Here is a 25,460-nt window from a genome sequence, read left to right on the forward strand (position 1 = left end):
ACAAGGTTGGCTTATGAATGGGTCATAGAAATTTTCCATTTTAACTTATCCATCTTGGGGGGGGTCGGCTTATAAATGAACAGGCTTATGATCGAGTATATACTGTATCTCATAGAACAGCAATTTAGTGAGCAAATAAGTTCAGTCATTACTGGAACTTTTAGTAATATATAATACATTTTTGCTGTAAGGGACAATAAATTTGTTCCACCTACCTGTGCTTTTCTTTTCCTACGAACAGTGCTTTCCAAAGAGGGAGGAGTATCTGTACCAACTATTTCTGCAACATCACCAAGCCCAGCATCATGACCATGTTTTGAGCCACCTTCTTTCTTTGCATGAATGCCAAAAATATCCGACATTATGTCTGTTTCTCCTTTTTCACCTTTCACAAACTGCACAAGTTCAACTCTAATGCCATGCTCAATGCCTTCAACCTTCTCAGCTTCCATGATGTCATCATGGATTCCAAACTGTGTTGGGTCAGGCATGTCCCCTAATATTTTGGTAACTTTGATGTTTTTGGCTCCTTCAACCAAGCCACCCCCAAACACAGTACTCCAGAGAATCTGGAAAATCCCCCATACGATGGTGAAGAACAACTGGAATAACCCTACAAATAGCATCCAGAAAAAGGAGAAAAACACTTTCACCAATTCCTTTATAGTCATCTTTCTAACTTTTCTGTATTGTTTCCTAAGGTTCCTTAAAGTGACCATTTTTAAAAAGTTGGCAGCATTCCTCTTCACTGCAACACAGGCCATTGCAAAAGCTGAAGCTGATTCCAGAGATTTTTCTTCTTCCTCATCATCTCCAACTTCCATTACATAATAAGGCTCATCCTCTTCCTCCTCTTCAGGTCGTTCAGCTGAATCTGATTCAGAGATCTGAGAAGCTAACTGCATTTCAAAGATTGTGTCCTCACAGAAATTCACAAACAGCTCCATTTTCTCTTGTTCCCCGCCTTCGTTTACAACATCAAATATGAACTGCCTTTTGGATTCTTTCACCTGTGGCTTCTCCCACTGCATTCTACTGGACTCACTGATTTCAAAGTAAACTCTTTCAATTTTCTTGGCTCCACCCATTATTTCAATACGGCCAAGGTAAGGTTCAAAGTAATTAAGTACACTTGCTGCTGGATCTAGTAAGCACTGAAGGCGTGAATCATTTGGCATGTGCTCTGAAAGGTTAGTTAACAAGACTGCCACATTAAATCCAATGTCTTTGGCTGGCTCATGGAATCTGTCCACAAAATCAACATAATTAAACATGTCATTTTCATCAGCTTCTGCACAGGACAGAAGGAATTCAAGTTCTGACTGTGTGTATTGTTTCTGACCTTCCATTGCTTTCTGGAATTCTTTCTTTGAGATGATGCCTTTACCATCTGGATCATAGTCTTTGAAAGCATCTGAGCTGGTTAGGTCTTTCAATTTGAGGAACATGTCGAAGAACTTCAAGATCATTTCTACATTACTAGATGATTCTACCAGTGTGTCCACCATCTGTTTTCCAATAGTCCCATTTACAACATTACCTACATTGTATGTTAAAACAGTAAGTTATTTAGTTTATCTATAAATGCATGTAAAAATAAATTAATTTCATATTTATGTTCAGAAACACGACAAAAAACCCCTCTTTTCCAATTTCATTCCTAAATCTCCATAATTTTCCTTTAAACGTATTTTTCTGCATTTTCCTTGCTCTTTCAATGGTATCAGAGTAACAGCCGTGTTAGTCTGTATTCGCAAAAAGAAAAGGAGTACTTGTGGCACCTTAGAGACTAACCAATTTATTTGAGCATGAGCTTTCGTGAGCTACAGCTCACTTCATCGGATGCATACCGTGGAAACTGCAGCAGACTTTATATACACACAGAGATCATAAAACAATACCTCCCCCCACCCCACTGTCCTGCTGGTAATAGCTTATTTAAAGTGATCATCAAGTTGGGCCATTTCCAGCACAAATCCAGGTTTTCTCACCCTCCACCCCCCCACACACAAACTCACTCTCCTGCTGGTAATAGCCCATCCAAAGTGACAACTCTCTACACAATGTGCATGATAATCAAGGTGGGCCATTTCCAGCACAAATCCAGGTTTTCTCACCCCCCCACCCCCATACACACACAAACTCACTCTCCTGCTGGTAACAGCTCACCCAAAGTGACCACTCTCCCTACAATGTGCATGGTAATCAAGGTGGGCCTTCTCACCCCCCCCCCCTTTTTTTTTTTCCGGGGGACACACACACACACACACAAACTCACTCTCCTGCTGGCAATAGCTCATCCAAACTGACCACTCTCCAAGTTTAAATCCAAGTTTAACCAGAACGTCTGGGGGTGGGGGGGGGGGAGGAAAAAACAAGGGGAAATAGGCTACCTTGCATAATGACTTAGCCACTCCCAGTCTCTATTTAAGCCTAAATTAATAGTATCCAATTTGCAAATGAATTCCAATTCAGCAGTTTCTCGCTGGAGTCTGGATTTGAAGTTTGAAGGGGGGTGAGGGGGTGAGAGAACCTGGATTTGTGCAGGAAATGGCCCACCTTGATTATCATGCACATTGTGTAGAGAGTTGTCACTTTGGATGGGCTATTACCAGCAGGAGAGTGAGTTTGTGTGTGTGGGGGGGTGGAGAGTGAGAAAACCTGGATTTGTGCTGGAAATGGCCCAACTTGATGATCACTTTAAATAAGCTATTACCAGCAGGACAGTGGGGTGGGAGGAGGTATTGTTTTATGATCTCTGTGTGTATATAAAGTCTGCTGCAGTTTTCACGGTATGCATCCGATGAAGTGAGCTGTAGCTCACGAAAGCTCATGCTCAAATAAATTGGTTAGTCTCTAAGGTGCCACAAGTACTCCTTTTCTTTTTTCAATGGTATGCGCACCTTATATCATTCTCTTTTAAATATTTTTTAATAAAAGCTAAATTGCTTTTTGCACTGGCATAATAAAAATGCAATTAAAGAACAATTCTGAAAGATTAATTATTGCATTGTGACAGCTCAGCTTCATAACACTGAAAGTAATAACACGCAATTATAAAAAATAGATCTGACCTTCAAGTAGTGACAAGAGCATCACAACCATATCCTTCAGGAGATCCAACAATTCCTTAAGTAATTCAATCTGACTGGAATCCTGCAACATAAATGGTGAACACATTTTTTTTCCTTTTCTTATTAAGAAAAGATACATTTAACATGAAGAAATAGCACTTGGAATGGTTAACACATACAGTCCTAGTAAACACGGACATATCAGGATCGTTCACTGTCATTTCCATAATGTTATATTATAATAATCTCATACAATACGATGTGCCCAACTAGAGCAGATGTGTGAGCATTGGGGTATGTTGTAATGAAGTACCGAGGACAACTGAAGTGGAGACTATTAGTGAAGGAGAACCTTATTAATTTTGCTAATCCATATATAAGAGAATACTCACCAAAAAATCCATCCCCCCGATGTAGCACAATATATTAGGATTCAAATTACTAAAACTTTAATATGTTTACAGAATATACCAGAGTACATTAATTAATATAACAAGACCAATATGGATTTAGATGCCTAACTTTAGGCATCCAAGCTTGAAAATTTTGCCCAAGATTCATGGTATAATTTTAGGTGGTGAGAAGGATGTTTATATGCAGATCAAAGGGGAAGAGAGAACAAGAAAGGGAGGGGAATGCTGATTAGAAGTGTAAGAAGCATTGCTGGTCCTCTAAAGTGAAGGAAGTGGCTGCTGTCTGTCAGCAGTAGGTCTCTTTTCTCCTGTGTGGGGGATGTACACCTAAGCTGTTCCCTGAGGCACCAGCTCTGTTTTTCTCTCAGTTCTCCCCATTCTGTAATTCCTTGTCACCATACTGTATATACTTGTATGCAAATCAATTTGGTTTACAAGATAATCAAAGCATTTTTATGAATGTTTACATCTAAACTGGGTGGTGGAGGAACGTGAGAGGGCCAGCTTATCCATGGGAGAGGTTACAGAGGAGTAACTAAAACTAAATCACAGTTATCAAAATAAATGAACATTTTGTGATTAAGTAATCTTGATTTTTTTTTAACATTTGCTCAACCACTAAGTGACAAAATTTGGTAATCTGCAGTGGTGAAGACATGAAGTTCATATTTTTATTACTAGAAAATGACATGATTATTGACATTATTCAAAAAATAAAAGGATACAGGCTTTAGAAAACTGTAAAACTATGTATTTTATACCTTTTGGAGTAGCTTGTGTCTATCAGTGTTAAGTCAGTTTAATTCAGCTCCAAGAAGATATAGATACAAAATACAATAAAAATACACTAGCGCATCTTGAAGGTTACATATTGGTAAACACAGGGGCTGGTTCTTTAGCTATGTGATTTGTTCTGAAAACTATGCAAGAGATCCACATTCAAATGCTGAGTCTCTGGCTCCCTAAAAACAGGCAAACTCTTTATGTTGTTCTGCAGAAACAACTAAGGCCAATCTAAGAACAATCGTGATGGGTTTCCAAGAGTTCCATCCTGCTTTCCTAAGCTGGAAGGAAGGCTAATGTGACATGGGACTTCTAGGAAGGTGGGAAATAAACTGCAGAGTAAAGCCTGTTGAAAATTGTCTGACGGAAAATTTTCCATTTGAAAATACCAATTTAATGAAACCAAAATGTTCTGCAGGAACAAGTCAATGCCATTGAAACTTTTGATGAAAATCAGACACACAAGCTGCCTGGCTTGCCTTCCTGAGGTCCCAGATATTTCCTCCCCCTGCTCCCCTTGTTTCGGGAGAGCCTGTTTCTCAGAATCCTTGACTCCTCAGCAGCCCATCAGGCAAGCGTCTAGGCAGACCAAGAAGCTGACAAGCCACAAAAAATTTCATTTCCCCCCCAGTGGTATTTTTCTTGTCTTTTCTTCCTGAGAAAAATTTTGAGATTTTGTTTTTTGTTCCAATTTGGAATAATAATTTTTTTTAATCTCTCTCTCTTTTTGTGTGTGTGTGTGGAATGGAAAATCCCATTCCCACACAGCTCTACTGGAGAGGGAGGAAGCTGGTAGAAGGACCTTTTACTCTTGCACCAAAAATTTGCACCAAATTTGTACATTCTGCACCAAAAATTAAAAATTCTGCACACAATATTTTATAATTCTGCAAGTTTTATTTGTCAATAAATAAATGCAGAGGCTCCAGCATGGCATTGGGGAGCACTGGCCACTGATTGCACTAAGATGGGAGATCACCCAGCAGCCTCTCCCCCACCCACCCCCAGAACACGGACTCAGCGGTGAGGCTGCACCTGGCCCTGACACAGCACAAGGCCTGGGCCTGCCCCAGCAATACGCTGGGGCCTTGCCTCTCTATGCCAGGTGCACCAGTTGTGGGGCAGAATCCAAGTGTGAAGAGGCTCAATGTGGGGGGATCCAGGTGTGGGCTGAGAGGGTTATGTGTGGGACAATCTGGGTGCAGGCAGCTCAACTGGGGGGTCTAGGTGTGGGGGGATCTGGATGCACAGAGGCTCGGTGGGCGGGTGCCAGGTGCAATGGGACTCTGCAGGGGCTTCCTGGTGAAGGTGGTTTGGGCTCAGCAGCAGGGGAGTCTGGGTACTGAGGGAGGGGGGCTTGGTAGGGTGGGGTCTGGGTGCAGCTAGTTGGGGGTCAGTGGCGTGGGGGTCTGGATGTAGGGGCTCAGGGTGGTGCGGGGGGGATGGGGCTTGTCAGTGTGGGGGTTTGAGTGCAGGGAGCTCAGTGGGGGGTGGTCTGGGTGCAGGGATGGGGGTTCGGAGACAGGGGTCTAGGTCCAGGGGGGCTCCAAATGCAGGGGTTGAGGTCCAGTGGGGTGGAGTTCAGGTATGGAGGGTTCTGGGTGTATGGGGTGAGGTTTGGCGGGGGTGTCTGGGTATGGGAGGTCCGGATGCACAGGGATTAGGTGGATGGGGGAGCAGCTCCCCATACAGCGACCCCTCCCCCTGCAGCTGAGGAGCGATGGGGGCAGGAGAGGATGCCGAGCTTCCTGCAGCTGGGAGAGGTTTCTGTGGATTGGTCTGACACAGTCCCAGCCACTCCTTGGCAGGGGAAGAGGAAGTCCTGTCCTCTCCTGCCTCCAGCCCAGCCAGGACTAGCAGCTGTTCCAGGCTCAGGGTAGGAGTCACTGGCTGGGGTGTCCCCAGCCCCATGGTGATTTACCTTTCTGCCAGCTGCTCGGGGTGCCTGAAACGATGTACCTGAACTGCTAGGGAGTGGTGTGTGACTGCTCTTGCAGCTTCCCTTTGCTTCCCTGTCAGAAAGTCTTTTTTCTGCGGGGAAGCAAATAAATCAGCGGGGGACATGAATTCTGCGCACACGCAGTGGCACAGAATTCCTGTGGGAGTAAGGACCTTTAAAAATAACCTGCATCTTATTATCACAATACAAATTGTAAATATGCTAATTGGTTCTGTTCTTTTTTGACATAGATGCAAATACCCTATCAGTGAAATTAGGATATTACTATTCATTTCTTTAAAACATTTTACTGTATTTTTTTAAATCTAAAGCAAATATGAAGGGTGCCATATAAAATTTCTATTATACTCAGAGATTTTACCATTTTCATAAACTTTCTTGTTACATAGCTATTGCTGAAATGGTAAACATCTTTGAAAACTGTAGAACTTAAGTGCACCCTTTGTATGTTCTCAACTGATGGAAAGCATGTCATTTCAGAGATAAATCTTTTGAAAAAAAGCAAAAACCACCAAGGATTATTTAAAGTGGCTGTGAATAAGGAGTTTCAGACTCATTAACATGGTACTTGTAGGCTGGCCATTAAAAAAAAAGTCCCTTAGCCATATAAGGACAATTAGGTAATGAATGATGGGTCTAAAGAGAAAATTGAAGCACACTGTATGTGGACACGTTTAAGAGGTTAGCTGACTCACTTGAGCACAGAAGGAGAATCATAATCCATAGAGCAGAAGGCCCAACAGGTTTTTCTAGGGCTATCATCTAAGTTGAGGGCTATTTGTTACATAATGAAAATAAGAATGCAACTGAACAGAGACCTTATTCCTGATTGACTTACAGCTTTCACTGCACATTTTATTGCATTTTATGCTTACATTGCATTTTATGCTTATGCACGATAGATAATTGTTGAACAACTGAAAATACCTTAGAGAGTTTCATTTGCATGTTAGCAAAGACATGAAGGAAGCCAACAACTGCATCCCACAGCCTACTGTGAGCCAGACTCTGCTGGTTACCTATGCAAGGTCCCTAAAAATAAAGAAAAACACATTTTTTCTTTACGCATCAATCAGGGTAAGAAATGCTTTTCCCATTTAAGACTCCTATTTGAGCAATTCAAGAAATAAGTACAATCTTCCATGAAGTTATTCTAGAATGTCTTCCAAAATATAATTACCACATAGGTTGTGAATGTTAAGCATATAGACAATCACAAAAATATCTATAGATTTTTACATTATGGACCAAATCCACAGTTGGTGTAACTGAGCATAGCTCGGTTCAAATTAATGAAGATGAAGCTATGTCAATTGCTGACTTACACCAGCTGAGGAGCAGGCAGTTTATATGTAAATACATTTACTGTAAATATTGAAATTTGAACATCCTTTGTCAGGTTTCCATTTACCTGGATATATTCTGTAAGTGAGTTGAAAATTTGTTTGGTAACAGCCAAAGCTTTAGAGAAGTTACGCTGTCCAGATTCATCAATCACGTTTTTTCCTGAATAGTACCAATAGAAGTCACTAATTGATTCCTAAGAACAAATGACAATATATTATATTTTTCCACTCTCATATTATATATTCAGCAATTGCCATACATTATCACATCAACAGAAGTTGAAATGGTAGATAGGATTTCACATTTTTATGTGCTTTTATTTCTAACCACAATAATGTTATACATTTTTGTCCAGTTATGTATTCTGCAGTGATCAATACTGAAATACATTATTACTCAGTTGTTTTACAAAGGCACATCTGACAGTTATGGGCTATTTAAAAATGAAGACAACAAGTGCAGTACACTTTAATATTAAGCCTGTTAGTTACAGGTCAACTTCATATACAGGATTACCACACTAGTAATCACAAATGAAATTAAGTCCATCCAAAATATGTGCAGCCATGAGCATGTGCACCAGGTGAGGGAGCAGAGGGTGCAGGCAGCTTCCTCATTCACCTGCACAGGGGTGGGCACAAAGTATCTTTGTGATACTCCCAGTGCAAAGACTACACAAAGCTAGTGCTGCTCCTTGTGTTAGCCTCAGTGGAAGGGGAGGGGAATAATTTATTCTTTGTTTTGTCTTTGTCTTTTTTTTTACCTGAAGACGTAAGAGATAGTCAACAGTGCTGATGATAATATTCACGGTTGTAGTGTTGCCCATCTGAGTACGCAGGAAATTCTGAAAATCTGAAATCACAAATACTTTGTGTTTGATAAATATATATGTATAAGAAACAAAAAAATAGGAGATTATCCCACTATAATTACTCTTATAGCTACTAATTGTGAAAGACAATCTCATATACACTACACTTAAAAGCACAGATGCTTATTAAAAATTCTGGAAATTTTATTAAAATATATCATAATTTAAACATATAACAAGAACTTTTTTGTGAATGTCTTGCCATCCATCTTTCTATTAATGGTGAGATGTATAAATTCTGGAATGTCATTATGACTGTTAGTTAAAGAGTGAAAGTTAAAGAGTGAAAGTTGATTAGATTGCATTGTTTGTCACATTTTGAAGAACCACTTCAGCTTAGAGTGGTGACTGGATTTCCTTTAGCAAAAAACAGAAAGTCAATTTGAATAGCATCAATACTAAGGACTACTGTCCTTCCTTTTAAGAATATGAATACAATCACTTTCCTGAAAATTCATTCCAGTCTACTTACCATTGTTATGACCTTCACAAAGCAGCTGTAAAAATCTAAACAGATCTCGAGTAAACTCATCATTCTGTAGCACTTTCTCACCTTGAAAATATATACAATGAATGTGATCATTGTTCATCATTAAACATGCAAAACATATATTCTTTAAATAGCATCCTTCAAAATAAGTGATTCTAATAAAAAGCAAATACTGTAAGCTGCTTTAAAGTAATTTTAAATAAATGTACTGAGAGTAATGATAATAAAACAAATTATGGAACAGAAAAAGCAAAAGCCAAAATATTTAGCACTCCAATGCATTCATGGTAAAAACTACTGGACTAAAGTTCTAATAAGTAAATGGTTAGTTGTCAATAAAACCATGCCTTAAATATGAAAGACACTTCTTTAATTAAGCATCAAATTCTTTGTCCAAGCTCAACACGCAACCTGCTGCAGACCATAAAACTAAACCTAAAGGATGTCTGGGAAGATGCAATTAAAGAAGATTTCTTTCTGTATTTGCAACACACAATAGCATCAAAAGCTGTAAACCCAAACGTACCACGCTCACGAACGATGACTGTGGATCAGAGAAAAATAATAAGAATACAGGATAAGCAAATTGTAAGTTACAAGATAATTTCCGTTCAAATGTTTACTGCTAGAATTTTAATAAACATTAACCATGTTAAAAAATCTAATCTAATCCTAATTTTAATGAGGCTATCAATAAAGAGAGCAATGTGCTAAAACAGCCCTGAAAATTCCAGTTTTAGAAGGAAGCATAATAAACTCTTTAATTGTTACTTGAATTAAATGGGTTTTATTCATTATACTTACGAGTTCCTTCTTCAGTAACCATTCCAAGACCTTCTGCTTTATTCTGTCTTTCAAATGCATTCAAGTCAAGAACACTTTTAACAAAGCACAGAAAATTGAGAAAGTTCTGCTGCTGTATGTAACGGCAAAATTAATTTCCTCCATGAACTCTCTGGAAGCCTTGACCCACACATTTTACCCATTTTACACAGACTCATATATCTAAAATGAAACATGTTTTAAATAAAAGGGTTTGAAGGGGGATAAGGGTCCAGTGTCTGTTTCTGAAAAGATACAGCTCTAAATCTCCTCTTGATATACACCTATTACTACCATTAATATCAAGAGGAGCTACACATCTATATGTAGAAGAGAAAAGGAACCCAAAATTTTGTTTTGACTATTGATTCAATTCTGTCGGATCTGCCAAAAAGTCGTAATTCGAGTTTACTTTATTTCTCATTCGTATGGTTTCTACCAAACTGTTACCATTTAAAAGGAACCTGTTGAGAGTCTAATTGTCTTCCAAGGTCAAAACCTATTGAAAGATCGATTTTCTACTCCTGAGGGCATTCTGAGCCAAAAAATTAAAAATTCTGCACACAATATTTTAAAATTCTGCAAATTATATATGTCAAATAAATCTGGAGCCTCCAGCATGGCACTGGGGAGCACAGGCCACTGGCTGCACAGAGGTGGGAGATCACTGTGTAGCTCCCTGCCCCACCCCAGGACACGGACTCAGTGGAGAGACTGCACCCAACACCTGACATACTGCAAGGATTGGGCCTGCTCCAGAAACACCCCTGGGTCCTGGCTCCTTTGTGCCAGGTGCACCAGGTGTGGGCAGGCAGGCTCAGGAAGGTAGGATCCAAGTGTGCAGGGGCTTGGTGGGGGTTGAGAGAGTTCTGTGTGGGGCAATCTTGGTGTTAGCGGCTCAATGGGGAATCTGGGTGCGGGAGCTTGTTGGGGGGTTCTGGGTGCAATGGTAAGGGGACTCTGCAGGGGGGGGTCCAGATGAAGGTGGTTGGGGCTCAGCAGGGGGTCTGGGTTTGAGGGGGATAGAGCTCGGCATGGGGGTCTGATTGTGGGGGGGTCCAGATGCTGGGGGAGTAGGGCTTAGTGGGGTGGGGATCCAGCTGCAGCTGGTTGCGTCTTGGTGGGGAGGGGATGTGGGTGGCTCGTTGCAATGGTCCAGGTGCAGGGTGAGTGGGACTCATCAGTGAGATTCTGAGTACGGGGGTGGGGGTGAGACTCGGTGGGATGGTCTGGGTATGAGGGGGTCTGGATGCAGGGGGGTTAGGCGGATGGGGGAGCAGCTCCCTGTACAGGGATACCTCCCCCTGCAGCTGAGGAGCAATAGGTGCAGGAAGCGGGGAAGAGAGGGGGGAGGGAGAGGGGAGATTTGCAGAGCTTCCTGCAGCTGGGGAGAAATCTGGGTGTGTTCTGGCCCTGGATGCCGTGCAGGGGAAGAGGAAGTCCCGTCCTCCACAGACCAGCCGGTACTAGCAGCTGAGCCTGCCACAGGATAGGAGCCACCAGCTGGGTCTTCTCCAGTCCTGCTCCCTGCCCCACAGTGATTTACCTCTCTGTTGGCTGCACTGGGCACCCAAAACAGACGGCTGAAGAGGGTCGCATGACCACTCTTATGGCTTCCCTTTGCTTCCCCGTCAAAAAAGTCATTTTTTTGTGGGGAAGCAAAGAAATATGTGGGGGACATAAATTCTGCACATGTGCAGTGGGGCAGAATTCCCCCAGGAATAATTTTCTATTGCTAATACAGGAAAGCTCATTTCCCATAACAGAAGCTGGTAACCTCTCTCAGTACACTGGTGAAATAATTTTATTTCTATAATCTGAATATATTTTAAGTTTTTTAGCTAGTGCAGTTCATTTAGTTTCACAGTGACACATGTACTTGTTTTTATTCACAGTGATATTATTAAAACCAAAAAGGGAAACACTAGCATATTGTTTCTAGTGTCCTTTACATTTTATGGTCTGTCTTCAAGTGAACTTTGTTTTTACTGTTGCCCAGAAAGACACACATGGGCAACAGGCACTACTGTCATTGCAAATTATCACTGAGCTAAAACCTACCAAATGCTGTATTACTCTTATGTGTGCTTGCTGAGAAGTACAAGGTCAGCCTACGCTTTATTTTCTCTTGGAAGAATATTCCACAGATGAACTTACTCTTCTTAAGTGCCTAAGATCCACAAATACAATTCCCTCTAGATCAATTCCCAGCTCAGTTCTCGACTGCTGTAATCCAAACTCTGCACCAACTCTGAGCAATTAGCCACCAACCTAGATGCTACTAAAGCTGTAACAACATGGTTTGTGCTTTTACCTGCAAGATTGCATTAAGCCAGAGAGACTCTGAAAAAATCCAGCATCCTTCTTCTCTTTAAGGTAGTCTAACATTTTCTACAGGAGAGAGAGATTTAGGAAAAACTATATAAAAATCATCATAATTTGACAATTTGCCAAATTATCATTGTCATATTGACAAAATTGGCCAGCAATATATTTGATTACTGCTCTTATTAAAATGTAGTTTGCTCTAGCCTTTATTATGTTAGTGTGCATCTAACTGTTCAACCAACCAGAATATTACCCCCCACATTTTTTGTCATCTAATCTAAAATTAACCAAACTGCTCCTAGCATAAGAACAGTAGTAATAAACTAAAATTCTCAAAATAATATGCTCCCTTTACAAAGAGAAGGCTTGTAAAAGTTTAATATTGTTACCTGCTGAACTAAGGTATTACCAGCATTTAGAATGGCAATGCCAAGTTTTAATGTTTCAATAACCATGGGGCCCAGTTCACCTGTCAAAACAATCATATAACAATTAAAATCTGTGTTAACGTAACCGATTATATCGGAAAACAGAACAGAGTATACCTAATGTAGTTCATAATGTGAATTTAATTTTGATTTATAATATACCATGCATTTAGTAAGCTGATATATTTATATAATTGCATATAGGTTTAACATAATTTAAATACTTCAGAGAACTTTACCTTTGCTTGCACTAATCATCTGAAGAACCATCTCAGCAGCTCCACGGTCGTGCAGACGAGCTTGCTGATAAAGAGTTTTCTGCTTTTCCATTTCTTTCTCCTGAGTTTGGAAACAAACACCACAATGAATGCATTATTTGCATGTACATACAGTATGACCAGTACAGCTATAGAGTCAGATGAGCTGCACTCAGGCAGAGCTCGGCTGGCCCACAAAATCTGATCCATAATGCACCAGGTGGCCAGAAGAAAGGCTTCTCTCTCAAACTGCTCCATCTTTTAAAAGACTGTTGGTTATACACAGTGTTTTTACTCTTTAAATCTTCTGTTCCTTAAGTCATCTGTTCCTCACCTGAACATCTCCTCTACAAGAGGGTGGAAAGTATTCACAACAAGAAAATTTAAATTAGTCAACACTGTTAGAATCTGAAGGATGGATTTAGTTGACTACAGATCTGTGTGCTTGTGCCAGATGTGATCATCAAAATTAGAAGTGGGCTTTGAGAAGGAGGTTGGACTAGATGACCTCCTGAGGTCTCTTCGAACCCTAATCTTCTATGATTCTAAAGTGAAATAAGAACTGACCTTTATGCTTTCTCAGCCCCTAAGATACATCTGAACTTCGTTAAAGGCTGGGAAATATCTGATTAAAACCACCTCCCTCTGCCTGCAGAATCTTTATCATTCCTGGATGCCACTTCCTAAACCAGTTCTTCCCCTCATACTGCTGCTAGTCCTGCCTGTAGTCTGCATGTTCAAATCTCTTTAATGGAGCAGTTTTTGTGATCCAAATTATTATGTATTTTTGTGATTTATTTGTACTGAGTGCTTCTATTTCAATCTACTTGCGTTTATTCGTTAGGTATCTCCACTGTATACATAACTAATATTCAAACCAGTTATAATGTTGGTTAAAGCAATAAAGCCTGACTGATTGGTATACTATTACATTTTGATTCAACAATTATATGAAAATTGCTATAAGTGAATTATATGATTTGAAGAGTATTAGAGAGGCAGTGTGGTCTAGTGGATAGGGAACTGCACTGAGTCTAGAGATCTGGGTTCTATTCCTGACTCTGATAGTCTCTCATATTATGCATTTATACAATACTTAGTACAACGGGGTTATGACTACAGTGGGGGCCTCCAGTCACTATCATACTACAAATAATTAACAACAACTACCAAGCAGAAATTCCAAATGAGGAGGGTACTTACGAACTGGAGGTTCTTTGAGATGTGTGGTCCCTATCTGTATTCCACTGTGAGTTACGCATATGCATCAGAGGGAAAAAAGGGCAGGTAGCGGAATACAGATAGGGACCACACATCTCAAAGAACCTCCAGTTACAGGTAAGTAACCTCCTCTTCTTCAAGTGATGGTCCCAATTGTATTCCACTGTGGGTAAGTGACAAGCAGTACCTAAGTAGACAGTAGGGCTGAGCAGAATACTGCCATCCCAAAGGAGGCATCAACAGAAGAGTCCTGCGCCAGGGCATAATGTCTTGAAAATGTGTGATTGGAGGCCCATGTGGCTGCTTTTCAGATGTCCAGGAAGGGTACCTTCCTGAAGAGATGCCATAGTTGTTGCTTGTGTTCTGGTAGAATGAGCTCTTACCCCATGGGGGTGAGAGATTTAAAAGCTGAGAGCAGAGTAGAATGCAGCCAGAGATCCATTTGGAGATTCTCTGGGTGGAGATGCTTTGCCCTCTGACTTTCTACTATAGCAACAGTCTCAGAGATTTCTTGGCTGGTTTTGTTCTCTGCATGTAAAAAGCTAAGGCTTGCTAAATATTGAGGAAGTGGAGTCTTTGTTCCTCTGTGGAAGCATGTGGTTTTGGGAAGAACACAGGTAAGTGAATGGATTGGTTAACCTGAAATTCCTAAACTACTTAAGGGGTGAATTTGGAGTGTAGACATTAATAAATGTATCCTTAAGGAATATATTGTATGGAGGATCTGCCATCATTGCTCCAAGTTCACCAATGCTTCTTGCTGAGTTGATGGCTACAAGGAAAGTGACCTTATAGAAAGGAGGAACATGGAGCAAGTCGCTAAAGGCTCAAAACAAGGGAGGAGGATGACTTGCGAGTACTGAAAGAACAAGATTCACGTGCCACTGGAGAGTAGGCTTCTGAGTAGGTGGGAAAGTTTTTATTAGGCCTTTCCAGAATCTATTGGTCAGTGGATTTGCAAAGACTGAGTAGCCCTTAGAAATTGGATGGTATGTGCTGACCACCGCCAAGTGGTCTTGCTGATGGACAAACTTAATGTTTTCAAAGATAGGATGTAGTCCAAGATGAGGGAAATATTTGTCGTCTCTGGGACAATGCCTCTTTGGAGTGCTCAAGAAGAGGAGTGCTTCCATTTAGCTAGGCAACATTTTGTAGTAGAGTTCTTTCTACTGTTACAGAGGATGTCTCAAATGGCTGTGGAGCATGAATGTTCTAAGGATGATGCCTATCCAAATACCAAGCCCTGAAATGGAGTGGACACAGATTGGGGTGCTTGATCTTGCTGTTCCCACTGGGTCAGGAGCTCAGGGAATGTTGGTAGAATGATTGGTGGTCAGGATGACATCCATAGGCTCTTGGGAAACCAGAACTGTTGGGGCCAGAAGGGGGCGATCAGGATGCCCTATGCTCTGTCCTACCGGATTGTGTGTAAAACTTGTGGCAGGAGCAGTCCAATCAAGGAAGAAGAAGAGTGTCATCCTGGGAATAGTGACCTAGTGCTCCTCTGGAGCAATATGCGGTGCATTTATTGTTCGCTTGAGAGCTGAACAGATCCTTGCCCCTGTTGAGGTCCTCCACTGAGTAAAAATACCGTGCAGTATGAGTCGTGGAGCTCCCTCTTGTGACCAATTGTAAAATGTGCTTGCAGATTCCCTCAGCAGACATGTTGCTTCCCTTGAAGGTAGGTTGCCGATAGGGTGATTTGATTGCTGATACGCCAGTTCCAGAGACTGACTGCTTCTGCACATAGGAAGGCGGATCTTGTCCCCACTGCTTGTTGATGTAGAAGACAGTCATAGTGTTTTCTGACATTGTAAGGACATGGTAAGTGCATATGAACAGAAGAAAGGACTCACATGGCTTCTGGACAGTTTAAAACTTCAGGATATTCACATGCACCCTGGATTCTCAAGATGTTCAGGCACACTGTGCTGTGTGGCTGTTCATGTGGGCTCCCCAATCTAATAGGGATGTGTCCGTAATAATGGTCCTGGCCAAATAGGAAGGGGGAAAAGGGAGGCCCATGCATATCCAATGAGGATTTGTCCACAACAGCAGTGAAGACAATACCTTGGCCGGAACTATCACTATGAGGTTCAAGGAATGACAGCTTGGAGACTATACTAACCACAACCAAGTTTGAAGGCAATGAAGGTAGAGTCCTTTGAAGGGATGATGCAGGTGCACAACCCTATTACCTAAGAGGGACAGACATGTCTTGATGGGTACTCAAAGGTTGCTTGTGACATGAGCCATGATATTGTTCATGGTCTGGAATCTGTCCTGGGGCAGGTACAGTCTTGCGGTGACAGACTATAAAGTTGCTCCGATGAAGTCCAGAGATTGTGTGGGGGTGAGAACAGATTTTTTTTTAACATTCATGCTGACTCCCAGTGAAGAGAGGAGGTGTAGCATCATGGAAGGGGATGCATAGGCTTTCTGGCAGGACTTGGCAACAAGGAGCCAGTCATTGAGATCACGATGTCTGATGTGGGCTGCTACTACTGAGAATATCTTGGTAAAGACTCTGAGGTTGCTATTCTGAAGGAGGGTACTTGGTGCTGAAAATGGACGGAGCCTACCACAGATCTAAGAAAGCATTTGTAGGCAGGACGAAGGTCTACATGAAAGTAGTTGTTCTTCATATGGAGAGCCATGAACCGCATGCCCTTTTCTAAAGATGGAATTATAGCTGTCAATGTGAGCATGTGAAATCTGAGTTTGTGAATGAGGTGGTTGAGATAGCAGAGGTCGAGGATTGGTCTCCAACCACCCTTCTGTTTTGGGTATCAGGAAGTAGGTAGAGTAAAACCCTCTCTTGGTATTGAGGAGGGATGTATTTTATTGCTCGTTGATGCACTGTCACCTCTTGTTTGAGAATACTCTCATAAGAATGGTCCCCAAAGGCGAGTGGGGATGGGTTTTTTGGAGGAGGTAGGGATGCAAACTCTATTGTTTAGCCAAAGTGGATGATGTTCAGCACCCACTTGTCCATTGTTACTGCACTCCAGGTGTTTAAAAGGAATGCTAAATTACCCCCAAATGGTGTGAGGGGGTTGAGGTGTTGGGCTTAGTGGTTTTGCAGCTCTTAAGATATTGTCAATAATAACGTTGAGCCAAGGGCTGAGATTGAGGTGTTCAGCCTGTTACAGATGGTGTAGGAAAGTGGGACTTTTGAACCCCCTGTCTCTTACGTGGTGGTCCATAGAGACTCTGGTGGAAAAACTGCTGAGCCACATATCTAGATTTCACCGATGGGCAGTGAAACTTCCTCTTGGGGCAGGCATGTATCTCCCCAGTGAATGGAGGGTAGCCCTGGAATCCTTTATGGAGAGACTTGTCCATTGAAAAGAAGTTGAAGAGGTGTGATTCATCGAAGGGGAGGTCCTCAATGGTATTCTGGACTTCCCTAGGGAACCCTGATGCATGGAGCCATGACTCCATGTGCATGATAATAGCCGTGAATGCTCCTTTCATTGCTAGATTAACTGATAAACTATGTAGAATAAATGTATTTGATAGAGAGATTAATGAAATAAGGATGGTTGCATGATGCTCCAAGAGATTAAACTGCTCCAGGCATTAGGGGCAGCATAGAAGATGGCAAAAAGATGACAGTGGGAGAAGGAAACAAAGGGAGCGTTGAGGTGGGAGGTAGAGCCAAGTCAACAAAAGGGAAAATAAGAAATCAAAACAAAATATAGCTCGGCTGGCAGAATTTTTTTTTAAATAATTTTGACTGATTACAATGTTTACTTTTTAGCATTTTTTCAATTTTTATCTATTTATATTTTCACAGTTGCAGGAAACTATGGGAAAAATCAGACAGACAGAAATCAGACAGTAGACAATGAGTTTCAAAATATTAAAACTTTATAACCATGGATTTGTGCTGGAAATGGCCCACCTTGATTATCATACGCATTGTAAGGAGAGTGATCACTTTACATAAGCTATTACCAGCAGGAGAGTGGGGTGGGGGAGGAGAAAACCTTTTGTAGTGATGAACACCCATTTTTTCATGATTTGTGTGTATAAAAACAAACATCTTCTGTATTTTCCACAGTATGCATCCGATGAAGTGAGTGTAGCTCACGAAAGCTTATGCTCAAATAAATTGGTTAGTCTCTAAGGTGCCACAAGTCCTTTTCTTTTTGCGAATACAGACTAACACGGCTGTTACTCTGAAACCTGTCTTTATAACCATTGAAACACAAATTGTCAAAATAGACAAAGTAAATATTCTAAAATCAAACTCTATTAAGTTCTCAAGCAGTAAATCTCTGTTATTATGAATGAAAATATTTTTTCATCAGTTTGTGCGTGTAACTTGATGTTTACTGATATTTACAGATAAAAATCTAACCTTTTCAAGCCTAAAAATAGGCAGGAGCAGATTCAGGCAAAGCTTTAAGGGTAATGGATTAGAAATTTGAGCTTGATGCAGACAGCTTGCCATCCTATTCTATAGCTTTTCTGCTTCCAGAAATTTGTGTTAATATATTGATCTGCTATTATATAAATAAAGTAGCAAAGCTCCTCCATATATCCTCCACATGGCTATTGTCACTGCACACCTCCTGTCAGGCTCCTGTTAAAATAATGTTCTGTGCTTTCACTCAGTGTGGAAAGGTAGTTTAAACTCTCACCTCAAATGTCTTCTCTTTTTCTTCATCCTCTTCTTCCTCTTCTTCACTTTGACAGCTCTTTTTACATTGGAACAAGAAATTGCAAATTTTTACTCAGTTCGAAACAAACAGTGGCTATTTCTATTACAATTTGTGCTGAGTTAGCAAAAAGCAATTAACAGAAACTTTCTAAAACTATTACAGGCATGAGCAGTAAATTAAGCATATTAAAACCTACTCTATGTAAATACTGCAACTTTACTTACTACTGACAATGCAGCTAGTAAAGAGATTTAGAGAGGGAAAAGCCATTAGTAGACAGAGCATTTAAAATATATATATTTATAACGTTTAACACTTGTGCTCCTGAATGCTAAGAAATTGATATTCCTCCAGACTGAGAGTGCCTTAAAGTATTTGCCCACACATACAAAAATCCAACAAATAAAATGAAGCTACTATTCCAGGTTGTGTTTTTTTGGTCATAACTCAGTATATTTATCTATAGTATTTGCTTTTGATCTCATGTTTTTTTCTCAGATGAAGTTGTAATTACTTTTGACCTGTTATGAATATTGATTTTTATTGATTTGTGTCTGTCATGCTGTAAGTACTGATTGACAAACATGAAATACCATCCAGGGATTAAAGCATGCTGATTTTCTATGACCTATTTTATAATAATAAAGATACTGTTAAGGAGCAAATATTAAGTCCTGCCTCTGTCCATATTCTAGGTAAATTCACACTGAAGTCAATAGTAGTTTTCCCTGAATAGGGTCTCTCAAAAATTTTATTTTAATGCATTAAATCATTTTCTGTTTAAGACAGTGTAGCAGAAGTGGCAAAATTATAATTTTTTGTAGTACAAGAAGTCCCTTGTTTGGGCCCTAAGAATGGACTAAATTCTGCCATCAGTTACACCTGTCCTAATCCAATGAATTAAATTCAACCCCGTGGGAGTGTGTAACTCAGGGAAGAACTTGATTCAATGTTTCCATATAAATATGGCTAGAGTACAAACCAGGAACCACTAATATCAAGTAGTTTACAAAAGAGACAAAAGGATAAAAGGAGAAAACATGCAGAAAATACACGCAAATAAATTGGAGGTGCATGTGTGGGATTGGGAATAGGGCTTGAAATTAAATATTTACCTTGGCCATCATGGCTGAATAGGCAGTGTACAAAGGATCATCATCTAGTTTGCTGTAAGGAGAAAAAGTATAATTCAAAATGCTTATTATGTGGGTTTGACATCTGAGGTTCTTATAATGCTGCCAGAATGCAGGTTTCATTTTCATTAAGGGGAAGGTATACACTTCATTATCTGCAAGCCATATTGTAGTCATATCTCCTAATCTCTCAGTCCATGTGAAATTCTTTGTTAAAACATATTTATTCATATGTATGTGCAGGAGAGTAAGATAGTTATGTATTTTACTGCTGATTAACAGGCAGGGCTGACGTCTGGAAAAGCGGGCTGGAGATAACAGTTATAGCTGTTCCCGTTATCTAATGATTATCTGTGATAAGATTATAGATAGATTATGTATTCAAAAAACATAGGGAAGAATCTGCAAAACAGTGGAGGGATGCTTTGCTTGTCTGTAATTTGTTCTTCTACTAGTAGTCTAATTGCAAATAAGGCAGAAACTGGCATTAACAGGAAATCACACTCTCCCACCAGTGGTATTTTGAACCATTTCCCACATATTGCATGAAGTGTGATGAAAACCTGCTAATAATATGAACTTTTGTATATTAGTACCAAACAGCAGTGGGATCATCCTGGCAGCAGGCAATAATTATTAGTTTGGGCTCATATGTCTTTGAGAAATTAAGCTTTGCAATGTCTGTGTTACATATTCACTACCGTTTATATATGCCTCTTCCCCTTTGACCAAAAAAAAGTGTTAAAATTTGTACTAATATAAAGTTTATACAGAGGTTAAACATGAAAAATAAATACATAAGGGCAAGTAGAAAGCAGAAAAGAAGAGGCAGAACACTGCTCATCCTCTACAATACTGAATTGCATTGGTACTAAATCACTTTTGTAATGAAAAGGTCTGTTACTGATTCAGTAATGTATGATTTTACTTCTGTTGTGACAATGAATTTACTTTTACAGGGTAATTCTATAATTAGTTAATTGAAAATTGGACTGTGTAGATTGGTCCTGTGTAATTTTGAATGTGGTTCTATTTACCTTCTCTCAGTGAGAGCATTGCGACTGAAATGGAGGATTATCTGATGAAGTGGATCAGGGTGTTTTTCAGTCTCTTCCACCTCCTCCTCATCCTTTTTTGGAGGTGTCTGTACAAAGATTTACATTTAAATATTTTATAAATAAAGCATCGCAAACAACAAATTAATACAGAGAAAATTGAACTCAGTCAAAAACATCATAATTTTATTTTGTTTAATTTAAATTCTTTTGCCAATATTCATGATATTCAGCAGTTTACAACATCAGAAACATGTTATTTTGTATGACTATTAAGCATTTACAATACCTAATTCTGTTACTCTTATTTGATAGTAAAGTTAAAGTTTCTCATTTGCAATGTATTGACTTAGACAGCTACAAACCTTATTCAGCAGAAATTAATATGTAGGCTTCTGTGCCACCAAAGATGAATGAAAGGCCCAGCTGAGTTATTCAGCAGGAAAATCAGCTAGGAAATGGAACCATTTTTACTAATATACACAGATGCCTCCTGTAGATAACTGTCAAGGGAGTGAAGACTATACTGTGATATTTTTATATATCACTAATCTTGAGTCATAAGATCAGTGAGACATCTGTTAACCTTACATGTGGTTCTCAAACTTTTGCATTGGTGACCCTCTTTCAAATAACAAGCCTCTAAGTGTGACCCCCCCTTATAAATTAAAAACACTTTTTTATATATTTAACACCATTATAAATGCTGGATGCAAAGCGGGGTTTGGGGTGGAGGCTGACAGCTCAGAACCCCCCATGTAATAACCTCATGACCCCTGAGGGGTCCCGACCCCCAGTTTGAGAACCCCTGATATAGACTGTTTGGATATTCCTGAGTAGGACTTATAGAATGTCACCCACCCTGTCCCACTGGGTGAGAAACTTTATCAGGCCTGTAGTGTGGTAGACAGTCCTGAAGGATGGGTGGGAATGGCAAGTGTGGATGAAGCCTTTCTTTTACTGCAGCATGTAGCTACATATATAGCGCCTGTACTTTACCTGCCACCATAAATGTTGACACAGGCTAGGAGGTATGCAGATGTACTTAACAAGCTGTGCAGTAATGAGAGAAAGGTTCCTGAGAAGACCCATCAAATGTATTGCTTATTTTCACAAATTTTTTTCTCCACACGTAAGTTAGCGATGCATACTTGTGCCACACAGCCCTCTTTATTTACCTGCACACATTACATGCTTAATGTTAATGTTGTGCCAGATTTACTACAAATAAGCAATGAACACTCTGAACTTGATCAAATCAAAACTATTTTTCTCTTGAAGAATCAAACTCACTCTCAGTAAGGAGGGCTATAACCATCTCAAATATCTTCTCTCCACCCTAAGCCAATTTATCATTAAGCTAGACAGAAATCTCAGGAGTTTTTTGTTGTTTCTCCCCCAGATAAAGATATTTGGTTTCTATCTTTCCTCTGACTCAAAAGCTGGCTGAACCACTTTAGCTCAAAGTTTTAATAAAATTCATCTTTAAGCAGAGATCAAGCATATGAAACATCAGCCCAAAAGGTGACAGTTTTTAGAAAGTTATGAGCAACTGAAAATGAAGTCTTAGCGTGAAAACAGATACTCATCCTTAACTGTAGGTGTCTGCCTATGTTAAGGTTTCCATCATTGTAATATATGAGCATCCTCCAAGTAAAAACAATAGCAATTGTGAAGTCTAATAGAATCCATAGAGTTTCTGGCAATTTTTGAGGTAAAAAACTCTCAGTGGGATAGTTGTTTTTTTTGTTTTGTTTTGTTTTTTGAGTGGGTGTGTCACGGTTCCTCCCCCACTCTGAACTCTAGGGTACAGATGTGGGGACCTGCATGAAAAACCTCCTAAGCTTATCTTTACCAGCTTAGGTCAAAACTTCCCCAAGGTACAAAATATTCCACCCGTTGTCCTTGGACTGGCCGCTACCACCACCAAACTAATACTGGTTACTGGGGAAGAGCTGTTTGGACGCGTCCTTCCCCCCAAAATACTTCCCAAAACCTTGCACCCCACTTCCTGGACAAGGTTTGGTAAAAAGCCTCACCAATTTGCCTAGGTGACTACAGACCCAGACCCTTGGATCTTAAGAACAATGAACAATCCTCCCAACACTTGCACCCCCCCTTTCCTGGGAAATGTTGGATAAAAAGCCTCACCAATTTGCATAGGTGACCACAGACCCAAACCCTTGGATCTGAGAACAATGAAAAAAACATTCAGTTTTCTTACAAGAAGACTTTTAATAAAAATAGAAGTAAATAGAAATAAAGAAATCCCCCCTGTAAAATCAGGATGGTAGATATCTTACAGGGTAATTAGATTCAAAAACATAGAGAACCCCTCTAGGCAAAACCTTAAGTTACAAAAAAGATACACAGACAGAAATAGTTATTCTATTCAGCACAATTCTTTTCTCAGCCATTTAAAGAAATCATAATCTAACACATACCTAGCTAGATTACTTACTAAAAGTTCTAAGACTCCATTCCTGGTCTATCCCGGGCAGAAACCAGCATATAGACAGACTATAGACAGACACACAGACCCCTTTGTTTCTCTCCCTCCTCCCAGCTTTTGAAAGTATCTTGTCTCCTCATTGGTCATTTTGGTCAGGTGCCAGCGAGGTTACCTTTAGCTTCTTAACCCTTTACAGGTGAGAGGAGCTTTCCCCTGGCCAGGAGGGATTTCAAAGGGGTTTACCCTTCCCTTTATATTTATGACAGGGTGTCTTTTGGGATTGATAGCAGTTTAGAGTATAAGGAGATGTCAGTACTGTGAATGACATTCCAATGGTGGAAAATCTTTTCCAGAGAGGAATGTTTTGTAGTGTTTGCAAGTTCAACAGAGTGGACCTGTTGATCCTGCCACTGCTGTGACATGGAAATATTCACTTCTTACAGGTAGCAATTTGCTCCCATGTAATTAATTAAAATGGTGATAGGTTTGTAAACAGTATGATCTTTTTAGTAATTTTTGTTTACTTACAACTGAAAATTTACTATGAAGTAGAAAACATATGAAAGAAAAGGTACAATACTGAGGTTGCCTTACTTTTCTCAAGCAAATCTGTGAGAATGAAAAGCCATGGCAGCAAGTGAGTTAATGGGAAGGGAAGAAACTAGTACAACACAATGAAGACCAAAGACAGGGGAATTGTACTGTCATGACATGGGTCGAATCTTGAATGGGAATCCCTGTCTAGTCAAAAGGGCTCCTGCCACTATTTTTAAAAAGTGAACAAAGAATCTGACTATGGTTGTCATAGGTGTTGGGATTACCTCCAAGGTCTCTTTCTACTCAGCTTTCCAAGAACTCAGTTTGACTCTAGATTTTGTCACTCAGTTATTTTTATTTGGCACACAGCAAAGGTACATTCTTGATTAGACTCAAGAGTAGGAGCAGAACTGCAACTAGACATTTTAGCACCTGAAGTGAGCAAACACCCCGGTTGTCAGGATCAAACTGGGGAGCTCTGGAGCTTAGTTTATGAGCCTCTACCACATGAGCTAAAAGTCAACTGGCTGTTAGCTAAGGCTGTAGAGCAGACTCATTTAACTCTCTCTAAGTGATCTCGGTGCCACTAGAAGGGACAGAACAGCACGCCCAGAAGGTGTGTGGGTTACACTCGCACCCCCTGTCAGGGTTTTTTTTTGGCATTTCTCCAACCCTTTTTTCCACCACAGAAGTTTTGTGCCCTGGTGGCTGCCCCGCTCACACCGCACTGGTTACAGCCTGCACAGGAGGTGGGTAAAGAGCATAATACACGTCCAAATTTACACAGAAAACCTCTTTCTTTATATGCATTGCATCAAACACTTTGGGTTTGGCTTGGTTACTTTGTAGGAACCAATCCCTGTACAGCATGCTCTTATATTTACCTCCTCTTACATTTCAGGCTTATCTAGTCCATTGTAAACGGCAGGGCTGGCTCTAGGTTTTTTGCCACCAACCCCCTGCCCGTTTTTTTGCGCCCGCCTGCCCCCAGCCCAACTCCATCCCTTCCCTGCCCCATTCCAACTGCTTCCCCAAATCCCCGGCCCCACCTCCCCCCCGGGCACGCCGCATTTCCCCTCCTACCTCTCCCTCCCAGGCTTGCCGCATCTGGGAGGGAGGGGGAGAAGCGGAGCAGCGGAGGTGCACTTGGGGAAGGAGGCAGCGGTGGACTGGAGGTGAGCTGGGACAGGGAGCAGTTCCTCTGCCCACCCCCTGGGTTACTTCCTGCGGCCCTCCCTGCGCCCACTCCCCCCCCCAACTCACCTCCGCTCTGCCTGCTCCCCTGAGCGCACCGCTGCTCCGCTTCTCCCCACTCCCTCCCAGGCTTGCCACGTGAAACAGCTGTGGAAAAGTGGCGCCCCAAGTATGTGCTTGCTTTGCTGGTGCCTAGAGCTGGCCCTGGTAAATGGTTCCCTGGGTGTTTCCCCCTTATCTTAGCTAATACAAACATTCTGTCTCTGTGAAATGTGAAAAAACACCCACAAGTGACATAAGTTTTGCTGGCATAAATGCTCGTGCGCCACAGTGCTATGTCAGCGGGAGACGCTCTCCCGCTGACCTATCTACGGCAGCTTTCTGAGCTGGTTTTCCTTATGTCGACGGGAGAGCTGTAAGCTTGT

General features: G+C 40.8%; 1 protein-coding gene across 13 annotated transcripts in view; it reads right to left on the reverse strand.

Moving 5' to 3' along the window:
- Positions 1-25,460, reverse strand: part of RYR3 (ryanodine receptor 3) — a 564,793-nt gene that overhangs the window by 54,423 nt on the left and 484,910 nt on the right. For 10 of the 13 annotated variants that reach the window (XM_075129725.1, XM_075129722.1, XM_075129720.1 and 7 more), the window contains 14 exons: positions 20,835-20,941; positions 19,780-19,831; positions 18,644-18,700; positions 12,756-12,855; positions 12,478-12,557; positions 12,075-12,151; positions 9,743-9,816; positions 9,465-9,482; positions 8,921-9,001; positions 8,341-8,429; positions 7,642-7,770; positions 7,158-7,262; positions 3,075-3,156; positions 216-1,540 (listed from right to left, as the gene is read on the reverse strand). In XM_075129725.1, coding sequence (XP_074985826.1) covers positions 216-1,540; positions 3,075-3,156; positions 7,158-7,262; positions 7,642-7,770; positions 8,341-8,429; positions 8,921-9,001; positions 9,465-9,482; positions 9,743-9,816; positions 12,075-12,151; positions 12,478-12,557; positions 12,756-12,855; positions 18,644-18,700; positions 19,780-19,831; positions 20,835-20,941 — 2,376 coding nt within the window. The remainder of the gene's footprint in view (positions 1-215; positions 1,541-3,074; positions 3,157-7,157; positions 7,263-7,641; positions 7,771-8,340; positions 8,430-8,920; positions 9,002-9,464; positions 9,483-9,742; positions 9,817-12,074; positions 12,152-12,477; positions 12,558-12,755; positions 12,856-18,643; positions 18,701-19,779; positions 19,832-20,834; positions 20,942-25,460) is intronic. The other 3 variants (XM_075129723.1, XM_075129721.1, XM_075129719.1) reach the window with 1 other exon arrangement.

The sequence above is a fragment of the Caretta caretta genome, chromosome 6 (genome assembly GCF_965140235.1).
Source record: "Caretta caretta isolate rCarCar2 chromosome 6, rCarCar1.hap1, whole genome shotgun sequence".
Lineage (NCBI taxonomy): Eukaryota > Metazoa > Chordata > Testudines > Cheloniidae > Caretta > Caretta caretta.